Source organism: Carassius auratus, chromosome 45, assembly GCF_003368295.1.
Source record: "Carassius auratus strain Wakin chromosome 45, ASM336829v1, whole genome shotgun sequence".
In the NCBI taxonomy this organism is placed as follows: Eukaryota; Metazoa; Chordata; class Actinopteri; order Cypriniformes; family Cyprinidae; genus Carassius; species Carassius auratus.
In genome coordinates, this window is record NC_039287.1 from 573,562 (window position 1) to 591,295 (window position 17,734).

The 17,734-nt window shown below is 38.1% G+C and overlaps 1 protein-coding gene across 8 annotated transcripts in view; it reads right to left on the bottom strand.

The window, feature by feature from the left end:
- LOC113062795 (NHS-like protein 1) overlaps positions 1–17,734 on the bottom strand; it is a 91,336-nt gene that overhangs the window by 15,001 nt on the left and 58,601 nt on the right. For 7 of the 8 annotated variants that reach the window (XM_026232770.1, XM_026232773.1, XM_026232774.1 and 4 more), the window contains exons 2-3: positions 1,813–1,965; positions 581–708 (exon numbers count right to left, since the gene is read on the bottom strand). In XM_026232770.1, the coding sequence (XP_026088555.1) occupies positions 581–708; positions 1,813–1,965 (281 nt within the window). Of the gene's footprint in view, positions 1–580; positions 709–1,812; positions 1,966–5,324; positions 5,542–17,734 lie in introns of those variants that run through there. The other variant, XM_026232775.1, reaches the window with a different exon arrangement.

Sequence of the window (17,734 nt, forward strand, 5' to 3'; positions counted from 1 at the left end):
CTGAACAGAAGCTTTGTAGAACGAAAAATCACAGTAAATAACACAAGCACAGTCGCTGCTTTCTAGCACTATTCTGAGCAATAGTTTCATTAGAGTGTCAGTCTCCTGGGGTTCGGCTCTCATAATGGGGCCACACATGGCTGACAACATTAATGAAGCCAGCAGAGATACTGAAGAACTTAGGCGGGAACTCCACAGAGGCACATGTGGGAGGTTGTGATTCAGTACCCAGAACCCATCTGCAGGCAGACACTCTCTCCAGCAGAGGGTAGCCAAATCCTACATCCTGTTCAGGGTTATGCATTTGGGTTGGACATTTTTGTACAGTACACTTTCTGTACTGATTTTATAACAGATCATTATTTTTATGGCCAATAATCAATATGATGGCAAATATTTTAGATCTATACTAACAAATAATAAACTTAACACCACTTTAATTATTTTTTTTTTTTTAAATCAAGCATCAAAACATTAAAATACAAATGTATACGTAAACATACAATAAACTATATTATTGAATATATTTAAAACCAATACTAATAATCAGAAAATCCACAAAATTCTTAAATATGCCTACCTTTTTATCAGCGTCATCATCTTCGATATCCTCATCCTCATGTTGGGAGTTTGTGGAGCCTGAGAAGGCGGGCCCCTGTGAGTAGTACTGTGAGCTGCGGAAGCCGTCTTTTCTCAGTTTATCACATTCTGTGGGAACAGAGCAGATACATCAGGACAAGTCTGAAAGGAAGTTTTTAAGAACTTTCAAACATGAACTGAAAACATAGAAGTAGATAGTGTTTGTTTGGCTCCCTCTAGTGGCCTGAGAGTGAAAGCAATTGTTTGATGCAACTAAAAACAATTAAATTCAAATTTTATTTAGTATCTTTACACTAACTTTACAGAAAAAAATATGGCTGCTGTTAGACAGACTTGGTAAAGAGATTAGAAAAGAGTAGAAGACTGAGATATGTTCTGCTCAGAATGTTTGTGTGTGTGTTTGACTATATCATACTGGCTTTTTAAGCTAAATGTTGCAGATGGCAGCTATGTCCCCTTGGAACACATCCCACAATCCCTTCAGTCATCCAGTCAGCTGAATCCAGCAGTCTCTCTCTTGACAAACACGCTCATCTGCTGCATGTCTTTCCTAATTTCCTGACTTTCATTTTCTGACACTGCACTGCAGCTGTGCGATGCACCCCATTAAACAGCTGAAGTGTTTCATTTCTGTGCCACTAAGGGCACCAAACTGAACTGAAAAAATATTGAGTTGTTTTGCAAACAGGTTTTTCAAATTATTGCATCATTCGCTATTTGCCAAAGAAAAGTCTTAAGTCTGTCATAAAAAGTTTTTATGCACTACCTTTTTTCATAATTAAAGAGAGCCTGCCAGAAAAGAAAACGTGAGTGAGAAGTTTAATCAGCATTGAGAAAGGTGTTTAGTGTTACAGATCTACCTGTCTTCATGTCTTCCAGTCTTCCTTTCTGCAATCTGAAAGCCTGCTGTCTCTATTATAGTAATATGAGCTACACACCTGTTCAATCAGGCTTTACATCAGCCACCTGTACTGCTAGATCAGTCTCGGGTTACAATTGACTTCTAGACCAAAATCTGTAAATCGAACTTTGATATGTCCTGCTAATTCTACCCCTGGATGTCACTAACAGGCCATTTCACAGGTGTCCAGTGAGCATGAATGATATCATGGTTAATGTTAGTAGTTCACGGTTCATGCTCAGTGTGTTTGTTCCATAGCAATGCTGATGGCATGAGAGTTGATTCTGGTGTGTAAGGTGTGAAGCTCTTACCTCTGAGAGCCGTTTTCAGGTTCACTTTGGCCTGGCGGTGCAGGTCCTCCACGCAGGCCGGTCTGGAGCCCGGCAGAAAGACGTTCTCCTGCTGGTGCCATGGAGCCGTGTAGTGCACAGTCCACTTTTTCTCTTCATCCAGATTAGATACAGCTAAAAAAATAAAATAAAAAAACACACAAAGGTTAAAAGTTGCCACAATAAGCATTGAACATACCTGTTTACTTGTGACGCGACATTACATGCAGCAAAGTATGGTGACCCATACTCAAAATTCGTGCATTTAACCCATGCAAGTGCACACAAACAGGAGTGAACACACACACACCGTGAACACACACCCGGAGCAGTGTAGCTAAACTCAGGCCACCTAATGCAAAGAACATGACCATATAACCAAACGCAAGTTATAGCGACCATATGTGTCCATTTGTGGAATAACTGTGTGTCAAAACAATGCCAAAAGGATTCTTGAAGTCTTTCATTCTGTTTTCAAATTGACTACGGCCTTGTGTTAAAACTGAAATGAATAAACCCTAAAAACTCGAACCAGAGAGTGACTTACAGTGAACAAGAAGACCAGTACAAGCTTGCAGAGGTGCAAATAAGCTGAGGTAAAGAGGAATTCTTGGAGGAAAGACCCCTGGAGATTGAACCCCCAGCTGTCCCGACAGCAAACAAACAAAAACAACAGGCAGGTCGTTTTAACATGAGAGGAAGGGTGGTAGGGGAGTTTTCTCACAGGTGTGAGAAGCTGTGTGTCCACAGGTGGCCCTGGGCCGTTAGGACGTGATGGCCCATCATGTGAGAGCTGCCAGACTGAGAAGAACCCGCAGGAGGCCATTGTGTTTATTCATAAGACATCAGGACTTTCAATATAGAAGTGATTCTTTCTCTTCAGAGAAACTAACAAATACTGATGTGTGATTGCAAATTAATCTACCAAGGGCTTCTGTACAGGAGATTTCTGTGTAGGAGATTTTTTATTATTTGGTTTTCAATTTATAAATAAATAAATAAGCAAAAAAGGCATAACATAAATAATAAATATATTAATAATAAATATAATTAAAATTTTAGAATTACGTTTAATTATTATATTATTAATTTATATATAATATTATTAATTAATAATTTTAATAAGTCTTGTTGCTCACCAAAGTTGCATTAATTTGATCAAAAATACAGTAAAATAAACAGTAATATGAAATATAATTTGAATAATAATAATAATGACAGCAGGTATACTTTTTAATATTTTTATGGAAACCTTGATGTCACTGTCACTTTTGACTAAATTAATGCATCCTTGGTGAGTAACACTATTATGTTATAGATACAGAAGTTTGGATCCAAAAGTACATTATGCAAAGACACCAGTGGGGACAGGAGGAAGGTATCAAACTCAAACAATCAAACCTGCAATCAAAAAAGTGTGACACACAACACGGAGTCTTTGAACTTATTGTTGATCAAAACCATTCTGGGACATTTTATCCTCAAAGGCATCATCTTTGAATGTGCAGACATCAGATAGAACGAAGCAGACAAACACAGGGGAGGATGCAGAGGGCATTTAGTACTGCAGAAACACACATTACAAATCCAGCCAACTACACAATCATCTAACAAGTGCTGCAGGTTCAAGTGATCAAATTTAGGACATGAATTAACTTTTTAAAGTCTGTGAGGCCACCAAAAACCAAGTCAAAAGAGCAGAGGGCTTTAGCTTTTCGCTGTGTATTGTTAAGCATTTTGAACAAAAATTGAATCACCGGCTTGTCCCTGGAATGAGACCACAGTCTGAAATATTGATGCGTGAGTTTGCCTCAGGTTAGTATCTAAATATTATGTGATCATGGCTTTATCTAACTAAACAAGTCAATAATCTACCAACCAGCTCACTCTGTCACATAACCAGACCAACGCAAAATCTGCACAAACACAATTCCACAGAACTGGAACATCATTCGAGCTCTATCCTTAACTCTAGGCATGTGCATAAAGTGCACAATTTATTTTTTTAAAAATAACAACTGTTTTCAAAAAGTTCTCCTGCACACGTGGCAGAAGAAAAAGCAAAAAGGATACCTCAACACATTTGTTCATTCTACAACCAATACCATTTGCTGGACAACAAATCCAAATACACAAGAAGCATTAAAACAACCTTCATACTCAGTGTGAGAGAGAAAAGTGAGCGAGCGAGCTCTTTGAAGTGCCTACAATAAATATCACTTGATTCCAGAATAGGCAATACACACACTCCCACTCAAATATCCCTGTCCACCACCCATTAAACCTGTGTGTGTGCTCGCAGCGAGCGAGGAGAGCGGCAGCAGGAACAAAAACCTGCATTGTGCCCAACATCAATCTCCACATCAGCCTGAGTTCACCACTCAGAATCAGCTTATTCAAAACTCCCATAATCCCTCTGTTCCTGCTCATACCCACAAAAAAACACACACACTTTGCAGTCACCATCCACCACGTGTAATACTGGAATATGGATGAGCTCATCCACCAAATTTTGGCTCAGAAGATAAATTATCCAAATTAAAATAAATCATAATAAAAAGTGTTTATTACAGTGTACTACTGAGACATTTTTTTTAAATAACAAATTATAATTAATAATGGAGTATGTTTTATAAAAGCATGCTATTTATTGTAATCTTATTAATTAAAAATATTTAATAGCAATGATCCTCAGGTTTTAGTAGATCGACCAGTATCTGGTTCAAGTGCAAATCATATTAAACAACTATTATTAAAAAGTGAATCAAATTGTGAATCTATGTTGATCAGTGCTGCACAGATAATAAATTCTGATTAATACAGATAAATACAGATAAGATATTAATTTGTTTTAATGTTAATTTGTTCGTAACACTGTATCAATATGTCAATATTCGTAACAATGTATTTTTTCTTCTTCTATTTTTCTAACACAGAGAAAAAGAGATGAAGGGTAAAAGTAATCTAAATGTAAAACTAGGAGGGAATTGAGCATGCACATAGTCACATAGTAAATTTAAATATTGATCAATACAGATAAATTAAACAGCATTTTTGTAATATATTATCGACTGATGACCGATATGGTTCCATCGTATTGTGCTATACCTAAAGTAAATATTTGAAACCAGAGTAGGTATAATAAAATATGAACACAACCACAATTTACGCATTAAAAGGTAAATCTCTGGTCATCATAAACAGCATCAAGGTTTTAACAGGTTTGTCTATGGAGTGTACAGGAACTGACTCATCTGTCCATGTTGAGATACAGATTTACAGCTCATTACGAACTTTGTACTTACACACCTGATCAAAGTACTGACATGCCACACATTCTGACTCATTCATTTAAATAGCTCAAATTTAAAATAAACCACTAGATGACAGATTAATAAAATCCACAGCTATTCAAACAAGTTCACCAAAATAACCAGAAACCTGTTTGATCTTCATCAGACAGCACTGAAGGAACTTGTTCAAAGAGTTCTTACCCTTGCGTTTGAAGTATTTAATGACTGACTTGAGCGAAGTCCCAATGAACACCATTATTGCAGTGTGAGAGGCAGGTGGACCCCGTGTACAATTGTCACGGCCTCCCAGTACACAGGAGCGCTGGATGGGAAACAAACCTGTATCTTCTTTCCAACGAGTCAAATATGCGCCTCTCCCAATTTGATCAACGCTTATCGACTCCACAATGAGCCCCTCCTACACATACACACACCCTCAACCCAACCCTCTGAAACACCTCCTTCTCCCTTACACACACACACACACACACACACACATTCACTCCCTGGGGTTCAGAAGGAGGGGTGTAGTATATGCCCCTCTGTTCATTTGTGCTTTGGTTACCAAGGAGCTCTCCGGTGCGGCTCATCCGAAATATCTGCCCTGCTTCTACTCTAATACAGGTTCATAGGAAGGAGACATCACAAAAGAGATCTCTTTAATCAATTAATTGTTTCTCCTAGGCATCAATTATAGTATGCTAAGTCTTAGGTTTTTTTCTAAGAAAAAGACTCCTGTAAACTACCGTGTCTCTTCTAGAGTCAAGGATGATATCTCAATAGTCTCAAACTGTACTAAGATTTGCCAAGATACCAAAGTCTTTGGTTCTGCTATTACACACAAGTCAATACGGGGGGAAACTACAAATGCAATGTCTTTTTCTCCAAGACAGCAATGAAATATAAAAGAGGCTTTTTTTCTCCAGATTTTCTCCTGAAAAAAGATCCTCTATAGTCTGCAATAAAAAGTCAATGGTTTCAATATGAACTCAAAATTTCTCCATATAATTCTATATTCTTTAAGGTCAGTAAGATTTTTTTTAAATGTCTGAAAAAAATACTGACATATCAAAAATCAAGAATGTAACCAAATATTTAAGTCTGAGGGCACAGGTTTGAGTATAAAGCATTGTGAATCCCGTATTGACCAACCACTAATTTGAATGTTTTGTGTCCTGTCATGGGACCTGTCAACAAATTGGCTATGCCTATTTTCTAAGACATTTTAGTATATATTTTTTTGATAATATTTGATACAAGCATACATAAGAACTAAGTTAATTTAAAACAGCCTCTGAGCAATAAAACTCTCACTCCTGCATTATGTTTTGCTTTCATCTGTTGATGTGCTTATACTCATACATTCACATATGTGCGCATCCGTCTCAGTCTTCGCTGGAGGACAGAAGGAGCAGGTCTCCCACTGACAAACCGGCTTGTCATGTCAGCACACTGCCACTGAATCTAGACCACTGGAATATAGATCACACACACACAGTCTGCCCCATTGTCTACATGCACACACACACACACACACACACACACACACACACACACACCATGACCCTGTTTCTTTTGCTTAAAAGGGGGGTGCAGAGGGATCTGAATAGAAGGGGGGATGACGGGTGGGTGAATTTGGACCTGAATTGGGTTGCAAATGATTACTGAACTAGAGGAGGTAATGCACTGAACACCCCTCCCCCCTAAAATTTTCAAGTCACCCCCACAGCAATCCAGACTCACCTTTCTAGGCCATTTCTGGTTTTTACTTGCTTATAATTTGTTGTTAAAATGTTTTTAACAACAAATTATGATCAAGTGTGATCAGAGGAAACAAGCATGTGCTGCTCTCTTTTACTCACTGCCAAGTTGTTACAGTGAGACTTTTCTCTGTGTGCGGCCCATATCCAGCCCTTTAAATCTCGAGCCTATTCTCTCAGCACATGTTTGTGTGTGTATTCCAGACCCGTGGTTTCCATGCTGTCTGGCACATGTACAGTATCAGGATTATGCAGCTCCTGTGGGCTGCTGTAATTAACATGCTATTGTTCTGTTCTCACTCCACAGACGGCTCAACATCTCTGTCACTGCAGGATTACAGTCATTTCAGACAACTGTCCATCTGTGCGTGTGTGTTTATCTCATGGCTAGTCACTTTAACAGAAATTAGAAATGTTTATAAAGAATGAGGGAAACAGACTTGGTAAAAGTCACTCAGATGAGAGGCATGTTTGTTCATTAGTATCTGAAATCTATCCATTAGATTCCAGTGTAAAGCTTATGAACAGCCGATCTGAGCGCTTGAACCTCTCCACTTTTCACACTTGATCACACTCACTTGTGTAATGTAATTATTTGAAAATGTATTTGCTTATTTTTTTTTTATAAAAAAGAAACTAATAAAATATGCCAATTTATCACATTCCAATTCATTTCACAGTTTCTTCTTAAAACCTCTTTAAAATTATTATTTTTTTCATATTTAAACCTAGACATAAACCAACATTTTTAGGTCACTAATCACTTGATTGATGACATAATTTTTTTTTCAATTCCACTTCTTTCTTTTTTTATAATTTTTTTTAAAGACAACTTCAGACTATGGTTTATTTTAATACTCCTGACCATTTTCTTCTCTGTCCTCTCATAAACTTCTTTCCTCCCCTATTTCTCATTCGCTCTCCTGTCATTGCTTTTGAAGCTAATTAAAGTAGACCTAATCCCTATCGATTTTTCCCCTTTTCTCTCATACCCTCTCCTGTGGGTTTTTGCTTGTCTGATCCTAAAAAGCATTCGTCTGATTTATCCTAGGAAAAGAGAAACCTGGAGCGTGTGGCAGGTACGAGCAGATCTCTAGCCAGCACTGAACCTGTTCTGAGTGTTTGTTCAGTGTACTGAGGTCAGCTCTCACATACTAAACACAAACACAGCTGTCCCTGCTACCACTAACACAGATATTCTGCATTTTCAATCAGCAGTTAGACACTTTGGAGTGAAGAGAGAAAGTTCTTCAGTTTTTCGCAGGCTAGGTTGAAAGCTCAGCTGATCAACAAATAAGTGTCACGGCATGCTAACAAATCCTTTCAACTTTAGGGAGGAAAACAGAATTAATGAAGTACACTAAAGAATCAGGATTTCCGAGAAGTTAAGAGATTAAGCACCAAAGCACATGCTCACAAATCCACATATAGTTGCTGGTTAGTTAGAAAGATTTGTTTTCTTTTCTTCCAGGCCAGTCGACGCTGGGTACATGGCCACTTTCCCAAACACCTTGGACACGCAATTAAACAACTCTCAAGAGACTCATTTAGACCAACAGTCACACACATACATTTCCTGTTTTCTTTCTCACTTTTGTCTACATCAGTGGTTTTCAACCTGTGGTGGTATTGCAGGTGGGCCGCCAATTATTTTCTGTTCATTTCCAGTCCATTCTAGGGCTGTGCGATTAAAGAAAACGTCCTAAAATCACGATTTGAGCGTGCGCATATGCCTAACTCCAGGTTCACACACTGTCTGTGATGCGCCTTTTTTCTGAGCCAATGTTGACGGATCAGAGCGTTCTCACTGCGGTTCAAATAATTCATGTCTAACACATGAGCATAGAGTGAATTTGTTAGTGAACAGGATGCAGTTTAAGTGAGAGGAGACACGTTTTAAGTGTGCACACTCTCTCCTCGCAAAGCAGCGTGTATCTGAGCAAGCACGACCGGTTTTGTGACAGAGCAAAGGAAATCTGCTGCGAACAGAGAGATTCGCACTCGTGCATTATTTTAATGTGCTTTTGCGTTATATTTATGCGCTCTCACTGCTGAGCGCATACACATACTGTATACACACTACAAACACCTGAGGCACCGCTACAATTAATGAGCTCTATGAACAATGCATGACAAAAAAAGAAAAAAAAAAGTCCCTGTATACAGGATTTTTTTTTATTTTATTTTTTTTGCCACAAGTCTATACATTTTTTTTACATCTTCACTATAGTGATAATTTTGACTTATGTCTGTTCTAGAGATGTTACAACTTTTTGATAAAGCTCTGATTGGTTTTCTTTTGAAAATATGTTTCAAATTAATCCTGAATGCATTTATGACTGTAAAAGCACAATTGCAAAATTGATCAAAAAAATCGCGATAGTTTTTTTTTTTTTTGTCCATATCGCACAGCCCTAGTTTATTCAATAAATATAGTTTAAAATCTAGCTTCTGAGTACTAAGTTATTAACCCAACAATAGCGGGGTCAGTTAATTTTTTTGAAGTGGGCCGCGCAAACATATGTGTTTGGTTGTGTGGGCCGCGAGTTGAAAAAGGTTGGGAACCACTGGTCTACATCATTTTATTGACTGACCTGCAACGTCAGCAATCACTGGGTCTCTGCAGAAAGAAAACAAGATAAAGAGCTAGAGAAACTACATAACCTGAAGTGCATGTGCACAGACCACAACCACACACACACACACACACACACACACACACAATTCTGCCTCTGCTTCAGACACTAAAAACTTTTGTATTTACCCATAACAAACCACTCAATCCCTCACTATGAGACACAGTAGCTGTAAAACACTTATCAACCGTCTACTGCAACACATGAGACAAGAGAAATCTGCATAAAAACAAACATCGCCTACATGGTTCTGAAAGAAAGACAATAAAAGGCTGCAGGCTTAGAAAGTGTTTGAAATCAAGCTTGGGCTTATTAGCATCTAGTTTGATTTGCAGATAAGGCTTGTTAATAGAGGAGTAGCTGCTAGAAGGACAGAAAGCATCCAGACGACCACTCAACGCTGGTACTCCAGCGATCCTGAGTGAAATTTCCTCACGTCAGTAGGTCAGGAGGCCTGTTTTCATTCAGGAGTTGTGTCCTAAAGAGGAGACTCAAGTCATGTCTGGCCATAGTCTGCATGAGAGTATGTGTGTGTGCATGTGTGCATGTGTGTGTGTGTAAAAGGTCAAGCATTGTGTTGAATAATAGGCTTGGGCCCCTCACTGAAGGCATTCCCCACTATTGTATTGTCAACTAGAACGTCTAAAGCTAGACTGAATACAACACACATAACGTACAAGCTTACTGAGGGAGGAAAACCTTCAACAGACTACAAACACTATCAGATCTGACAAGATGAATAAAGTTCTGAAATCAAAGAAGGAAGGAAAACCAGAGATGGATGAAGAAAAAAATCTCTTTGAAGTAGTCGTTCAGAAAGCCACACCTTGGTGAGAACAGAAAAGCTGAGCATGAAAAGAGAGATGCAGTAAAACATCATCCAAAGGGGAAAGATCTGACAGGAGGGAAAGCCTTAGCTGTTGCTGTTAATGAGCCAGCTTCCTTACAAATCACTGAAAATTGATTCAGATCAATAGTTGAAGTGAGGAAATTCATTTTGAGAAACTCCTGCAGAAATGAGGTCTAAAAGTGCAGTTTTCTCCCCCTAGCTCCAAAAGTGTCTCTCTTAACTTTCTCTCTCCTTACTCCATCTGTATCTAAAATGATTAAAAAAGTAAATAAATTAAAAAGAAAAATTATAATTATAATAATAATAATTATATCCATCCATCATCTTCCGCTTATCTGGGGCCGGGTCGCGGGGGCAACAGTCTAAGCAGAGACGCCCAGACTTCCCTCTCCCTAGCCACTTCTTCCAGCTCTTCTGAGGGGACCCCGAGACGTTCCCAGGCCAGCCAGGAGACATAGTCCCTCCAGCGTGTCCTAGGTCTTCCCCGGGGCCTCTTCCCGGTGAGACGTGCCTGGAACACCTCCCTGGGAAGGCGTCCAGGAGGCATCCGAAATAGATGTGAATAACAGCATGCGCACGCTCACGTCACATTGCTGTGCGCATGGTCATGAAAACGTAATGTTTGCATGTGTTTTTAAGCACTGCAGTTTAAAACCACTGATTTTAGGCCATTGAAACACAGAGGAGTGCGTAAGCCATGCATCAGCTGCTAATAGAGCTACAGTAAATCAGTAATACTGTTAAATATTACTACAATTGAAAATAACTGTTTTCTATTTTAAAATATTTTAAAATCTAAACGATTGCTGTGATGACAAAGCTGAATTTACAGCAGATGTTACTCCAGTATTTAGTGTTACATGCTTTCAATGTTGAAAACCCCTTTTTTTTTAGGATTTTCTGATAAATAAAAAGTTCAAAAGAACAGCATTTATATGTAATAATCATTTGCTTATGAATAGGAGTGTAACAATATGCCATGGTTCAGTTTATATCACGTTTTCAAACCACTGTCCGGTTCAGTTTGGTTCTGTTTGCTTTGGGGGTAGAGTTCATGGCAAGGCACCAACAATGCTAAAGAACAATAGATTTTACTTAATAATAATAATAACAACAACAACAACAATTGCTCTCTGTTGGTTCATGTTAATTACTGCATTAACAAATGATACTTTAAAAATCGTTGCTTTGTGAAGTTACCAAAAAAATTATTGCCTTAATTAAATAAATAAAATAATGCCTAAATAATGTGGACGATAAACAGGAAATAAAAATTATTTTAATCAAATATGTATTAACTCAAACTTACACTTGAGACTCGTGAGCTGTTTGAGAGGCAACTGTGCGCTTTCGCTAAGAGCACATTGAAGACCGTCTCTCGGAGAGTGCGCAAGTACTTTATGATTTAACATAGTTTGAATGTTTAAATTGACATGACTTAAAATGCAAGTGACAATTCTGTCAACTATCCAGTCATCGTTATTAATATTCTGCATTGTTGTTTATGCTGCACATGCATAATCATCGTAGTAGACCTCTACAATGAAGAGCATTCTGCAGCGTAACTCAACAATGCATCTTATACGAGTAAAATAATATATGTACACAACATCACTTTTGCATTTGTGCATCCACTTGTGGACCCCGATGTACAACAGCTGTCTGAGGGGAGCCATTACTGAAGAAAAGCTTCAGTTTGAGCACTAGTCTCATGGCACCTCATCAGCTGAAGATGTTCCATTGCAATGACCTGCCAAAGTACACAAAGTTCTCCATTTTCCCAATGCACAGAGCACAGAGAATTAGATGAGGCAGAATGCATGGAAACAAGTAAACCTCACACACATGGGGCGTCTCAGGAGGCATCAGACATGCACACACACCTCTGTCTAAAAGTCTCCTGCAATACGGATTTGAGGGACAGAACAAATAATTGGACAGTATTCTCAAACTCTTTGTGCATTAAATGCAATAGGTGCACATGCTTGCTGTAAAAGTAAATGGGGATAGTATGTCTATACAGTGTCTCAATGACTTGTCTCATAACACGATCAACCTCTAATGCAGCTCAATGGATTCATCATGGTGAACAAGCCATGTGTTCTGTCTAGTCCCATTTATATTAACGGTTGAGACAAAGGCCACCCTGCAAAAGCGCACGTAACATTTTCTTTAATATATCTGACAAATTCAATAACACATGAAACTTCAAGACTGTCCTTTGAAATATAAGTGCATTTGGAAAGATGTCTGGCTGATTGTGGTTTCATTTTTTACAGAAGGATTATGTCATTAATCAGTGTTTATTATAAACGGGCTATTTATATTAGCAGAATTATATTAGTAAAGTATATAATATTCCTTATTCCATTGGCTAGAAACATTCAGATTAATTAGCACTGCTTCAAACACAAACTAAAAAACAAAACAATTGGCCACTTACCAGTAGTCAAATGTGACTACCAGTAGTCTAAACGTTTCTATATTTTTAAAAATAAGTTTCTTATGCTCATCAAGGCTGCAATTATGTGATCAACAACCATATTGTGAGATATTATTACAATTTAAAATAATTATCACATGACCCTTCAGAAACCATTATAGTAAGCTTATTTGGCTTTCAAGAAATCAATGTTGAAAACAGTTTATTGATGATTCTTTGATGAATATAACATTTTAAAGAACAGAATTTATATGAAATATATATATCTTTTGTAACATTATTGTCATTATGTCTTTACTGTCACTTTTGATCAATGTAATGTATTTTTAATGAATGTGTTAATTTATAAGAATTTTTTTTACCCCAAACTTTTGAATGTAATATGAGACTATAACAGATTAATATAGCAGTAATATATTAAGAATATAACAGAACCTTTAATATTCACGTTTGTTATTAATTAGCTGCAACATAATAATGGTCCATAAGGAGTCAGTAAGAATTTAACCCACTTCACTCCAACCAGGGCTAATGCTCATCCAACCCAATCAAAAGTGACCCCAAAAGGGAGAGACCAAATCGAAGAGTGTAAAAAGCAATCTATGAGCTACAGGATGTCTAGGCCTGATTAGGAGACGATAAACAGCATGTGGATAGATTTCCCATAAAGCTTGTGATCATGGTGGGGGGCAGATCTCTCGGGAGGGGAGGTAAATAGGTCTGATTTCAATGTGATGGAGCAAACTGACCCATATTTGCAGCTATACACCAAAACCAGCACTCGATGGACAGAAATGGTGCATGATTAACTTTAGATTCTGGATAAACCCAGGAGTGCGATGAAGGACAAAAGAGATCTTTCAGGACTGAGCAACAAAGCTCTTACAAGACACTTTGAACTGATTAAACTTTGCAAAAATGAACAAGCTGCAGGGGAGAAAATCAAGAATATAGCAGCCAAAACGAGCCATGTGAGAGATTTGCTAAATTGTTTTTTTTTGACAGATTTCCACTGAGGCTTCAGCAACAGTGACAAGATGGAGTCACTGGTTGCTGTGGAAATAGGATGTGACGATGCCAGGATGTACCATCGGAATATCAATCTATGCTTTTGTCATTAACACTAGAGATCAGGGATACTGAGAATATACATGCAGCATTAATAACACACATCCATAAGTATGTATGTATATATATAGCAGAGATAACAATCCGGTTCAGTCCATAGAGACCCTTAATAGAAGCATGAGCACTAACAGGCTTTCAATGAGGAACACACATCTGACAGCTGCATTGATAGTGCTGCAGATAATCATCCCACATTAAAGCATAGTCCTTAATAAGCCATCATTAATCCTGAATATCAATTTACCTATCATTTAATCTATCCTCTTAAAGCAGAGGCAATATTCAAATAGGCATCTTTGAGGACACCTGGATTTGGAAACACTCATTTCATTAAGTGGCAAGTAGAGCTACAAGTGCATGCTCCAGGGTGACAGGTTGTGTAAAGGGGGTTTGTATATCCTGTTGTCCTACCCCCACAAACCTGTCCAGTCTCTCTGAATTATGCCGGGCAGAATAGAAGCAGGATTTTGAAAAAGCCCCCCCCCCCCCCCCCCCCCACACACATACACACACACCTCCTCCTCTCTTGTGTCCTATCAATATGATCAAGCACCAGTGATGAAAAAACAGAGTTCATTTAATATAGATCCTAAAACCACTTTGATAACATGCCTTTCCCCCTGAGGACTCCCAAAGGAGTATGGGCAATTCACTGATCAAATACTGAACTTTAAAACGCCTCTGGGATTAACTCTGACAGGGACAACATATTTCACCTTAATTAAATATTCCAAATAGGTGTACTTATTTGCAACACAGTATGTAAATAGCAGACTTGTAGAGAAAGACTTGTTAGTGTGCACTGCAGGTTGATCTAATTTTTAATTAATTTAAAAACCATAACCATTATGAAAATCCTTTTGAGATCAGTGTTGTATTGGGACACAGGACAATCATGGCTCAAACATGAACAATTCGGTAGTTATATGTACCATTGGTCAAAGAAAATACAGGTCAAAGGACAATAATAACATGGCAGAATAAATATGTATACCTACAGAACATACTATAATCAACAATTCATTGAGTTACAATACAGTAAACACTACGAAAAATACAGGAATTCAAATGCAGCCAATGAAAACGTGTAGAAAAGCAAGCAACACTAAAACTTAAACAATTGGAAATATAAAAATGAAAGCTAATTCAATATATTAATGAATACTATAATATAGGCTAATATAATATAATATATGTTCAAAGCACATTGCAATAAGGCTTTCCAATGGAAGAGGTATGAGGAGGACCCAAGTTTCATGTATGTTTGTGAAATGTATGATTGGCGCCATCTAGTGTTTAGATTAGGTTTGAACACAACTAATTGTCAAACTGGTTCTTTAGTGACCCGTAGACAGCTCATTCTGACAGTCTTCAGGTTTCAAAGGAGTGTTCATGTTATATTCAGCATATGAGAACATTACCTGTGAATCTGTCCAAGCAGCATTAAGAGGACAGCATTAAACAGGGCCCTAACAGCATTAATCCCTGTAGCATCCCATCTTCTGTCCACATCTTTGACACTGCCTAAATCCTTCTATTCACACTCTCCATTCATCTTTTATATCATAACAAGTCTCTGAAGAGTCACAGCGGTCTGACTCTGGTTAGCAATAGAGTGGAAATCTCTCCTCTCTAGCCTTCATCATTACAGGACCATGACTCTGTCAGGAATTCAGTTCTGAGTCAAATGATGCTAGAGGGACCCTTATGAGGCACATCATTTCAATCACATTTAACAATCCTGCCATATAAAGATAATCTAAGTAATTCAACCATTTTCCAGCGTAAAAACACACAAAGTAATGTCACGCTCTGAGAAAACATTCAGATCATGACTTGTGAGTTGCTCTGTGACATTTAGTCTCTGATTGGTCACAGATGACAGCTACTGTTGCTTGTATATCAGATACTGTCTACATTGTCTGAACAAACTGATCTGATTTCATTACATACAAAACAACCGTGCAAACAGTCTGTCCTGAAGATCACATTCAAGAACCAAATTAGATTTGTGTGCACTGTGAACATGTGGCCAGACGAATAAAATACTGGTCAGATGTCAAACCTATTTATCAGAGTTAATGAGACTTAATTAAAGACTGAGCTCAAGCTAAATCAGCTGCTGTTGTTTTACCTGTTTGCATTGAGATCACAAACACCTGCTGCATCCAACAAATCCTTTAACTGAGGTGTGTGTGTGTGTATGTTCAACACATGACATATAAATTGGAGACTGTTTACTGTAATAAGATCTGGCCTGGAGCTGAATGGAAGGTGAAAAGTGAAGAATGGAAAAGTGAATCAGATACACTGGCAATTCATTGCTAAAGAGCAGAAGTTTTTCCAAGGCCATGATGGCTGGCCTGGCATTAACAGTATATAAATGATCTAAAATAATTCACTTAAATGATCCTGTCCCTGCCTTTTAACCCCTACTGACCTTTCGTCTAATGTCATTTAGCACAATTCTTTAAGATATATGGCTTTGAGGAACCGATCAATATGTGTGACAGCTGTCAGACCTCATGCTCTGAGTATGTGCCCTCTTTTTAGGGATGACCTGTAACGTAATTACCTGGCACACTGCTCAGAGAGGAAACATACTGTAGTCTGTTGTGAGATAATCACAGCCGACCTGAAATAAGATACAAGTAGAGGTGGATACAACAGTGTGGTTGAGTGTTTGTATCTGTGGAAAAAAACACTACACTGACCAGGGTTTAACAATTAGGGGTTTGCTGCTTGCATGGACATGGGTCCCATCACAAAAAATAAATATATAAAAAAAGAAATTCTACAATTTACTATGGTTCAGATTGCTCAAGGTTTGGTTTGGTTCAGGATTTTAGGGTCATGGTTCGGTTCGGTATGTTCTATGTTCAGGGAAAAACCTGGACAATGAATACAAGATAACAGTACTGGCCTGATCGAGGCCCACACCTTTTGACTAATTTCCATGATTTTTTCCAAGCTTGGAACCCACATCAATTAACTCCAAATCAATCATGTGTCTACGGTCTTCTCCCCCTTTCTACTCGACAAACACCTGATGTCCAGCACTAAATAAAAATAGTCTTAACCCTCAATCCCCTAAAGCAAGTAATCCTTCAACCAGAACTTAATTACAGCTGCCATGATGGAACAGGAGGCCCAATTAGTGCCAAAACTAAACCAAACAAGCCCTGAAAGAGTCCATTAGACCCAGTCTCATCATGATGGAGAGGCACTGGTCTGACAGAAGTTTATTCAGAGAAGGAATAAGTGTTTAAAATTTCTCTCACTCGCTCTCTCTCTCTCTCTCACACACACACACACACACATCGTTACATTCATATGTAGTGACCTCCTGTCACCTTCAGCCAACACACAATACAAAGAGCCACATGAAGATGCTCTCTAAAGTTAATTAGGGGCCATTACAGATGCCATGTGCCTGGAGAGTGTGAGAAATAGGCCACTAAAATATAGATTTAAGATTCAGTCACAACTGACTTATTGAAGCAACCAGATCTATATGGGAGTGGTGATTGTCAGGGTTGACTGGGTGTTGCTATGCAGTTGCTAGGGTGTTGTGGGTGGTTCCTAGAGTTTTTTTTAAAGATGGTTGTCAAAAGAGCATTTCATAGTCCTCATGTAAATCAACTGGAGTTTTTAGAAATTCACCAATGTGGACATTTTAGTTTATACTGATACATAATAATATATATTAAATCTGATAACCAATATATTGCCCAATATTAAATCTAATTAATTTTTTTTTTAACTGATTACTAAAAAACAACATTATGTGGAAA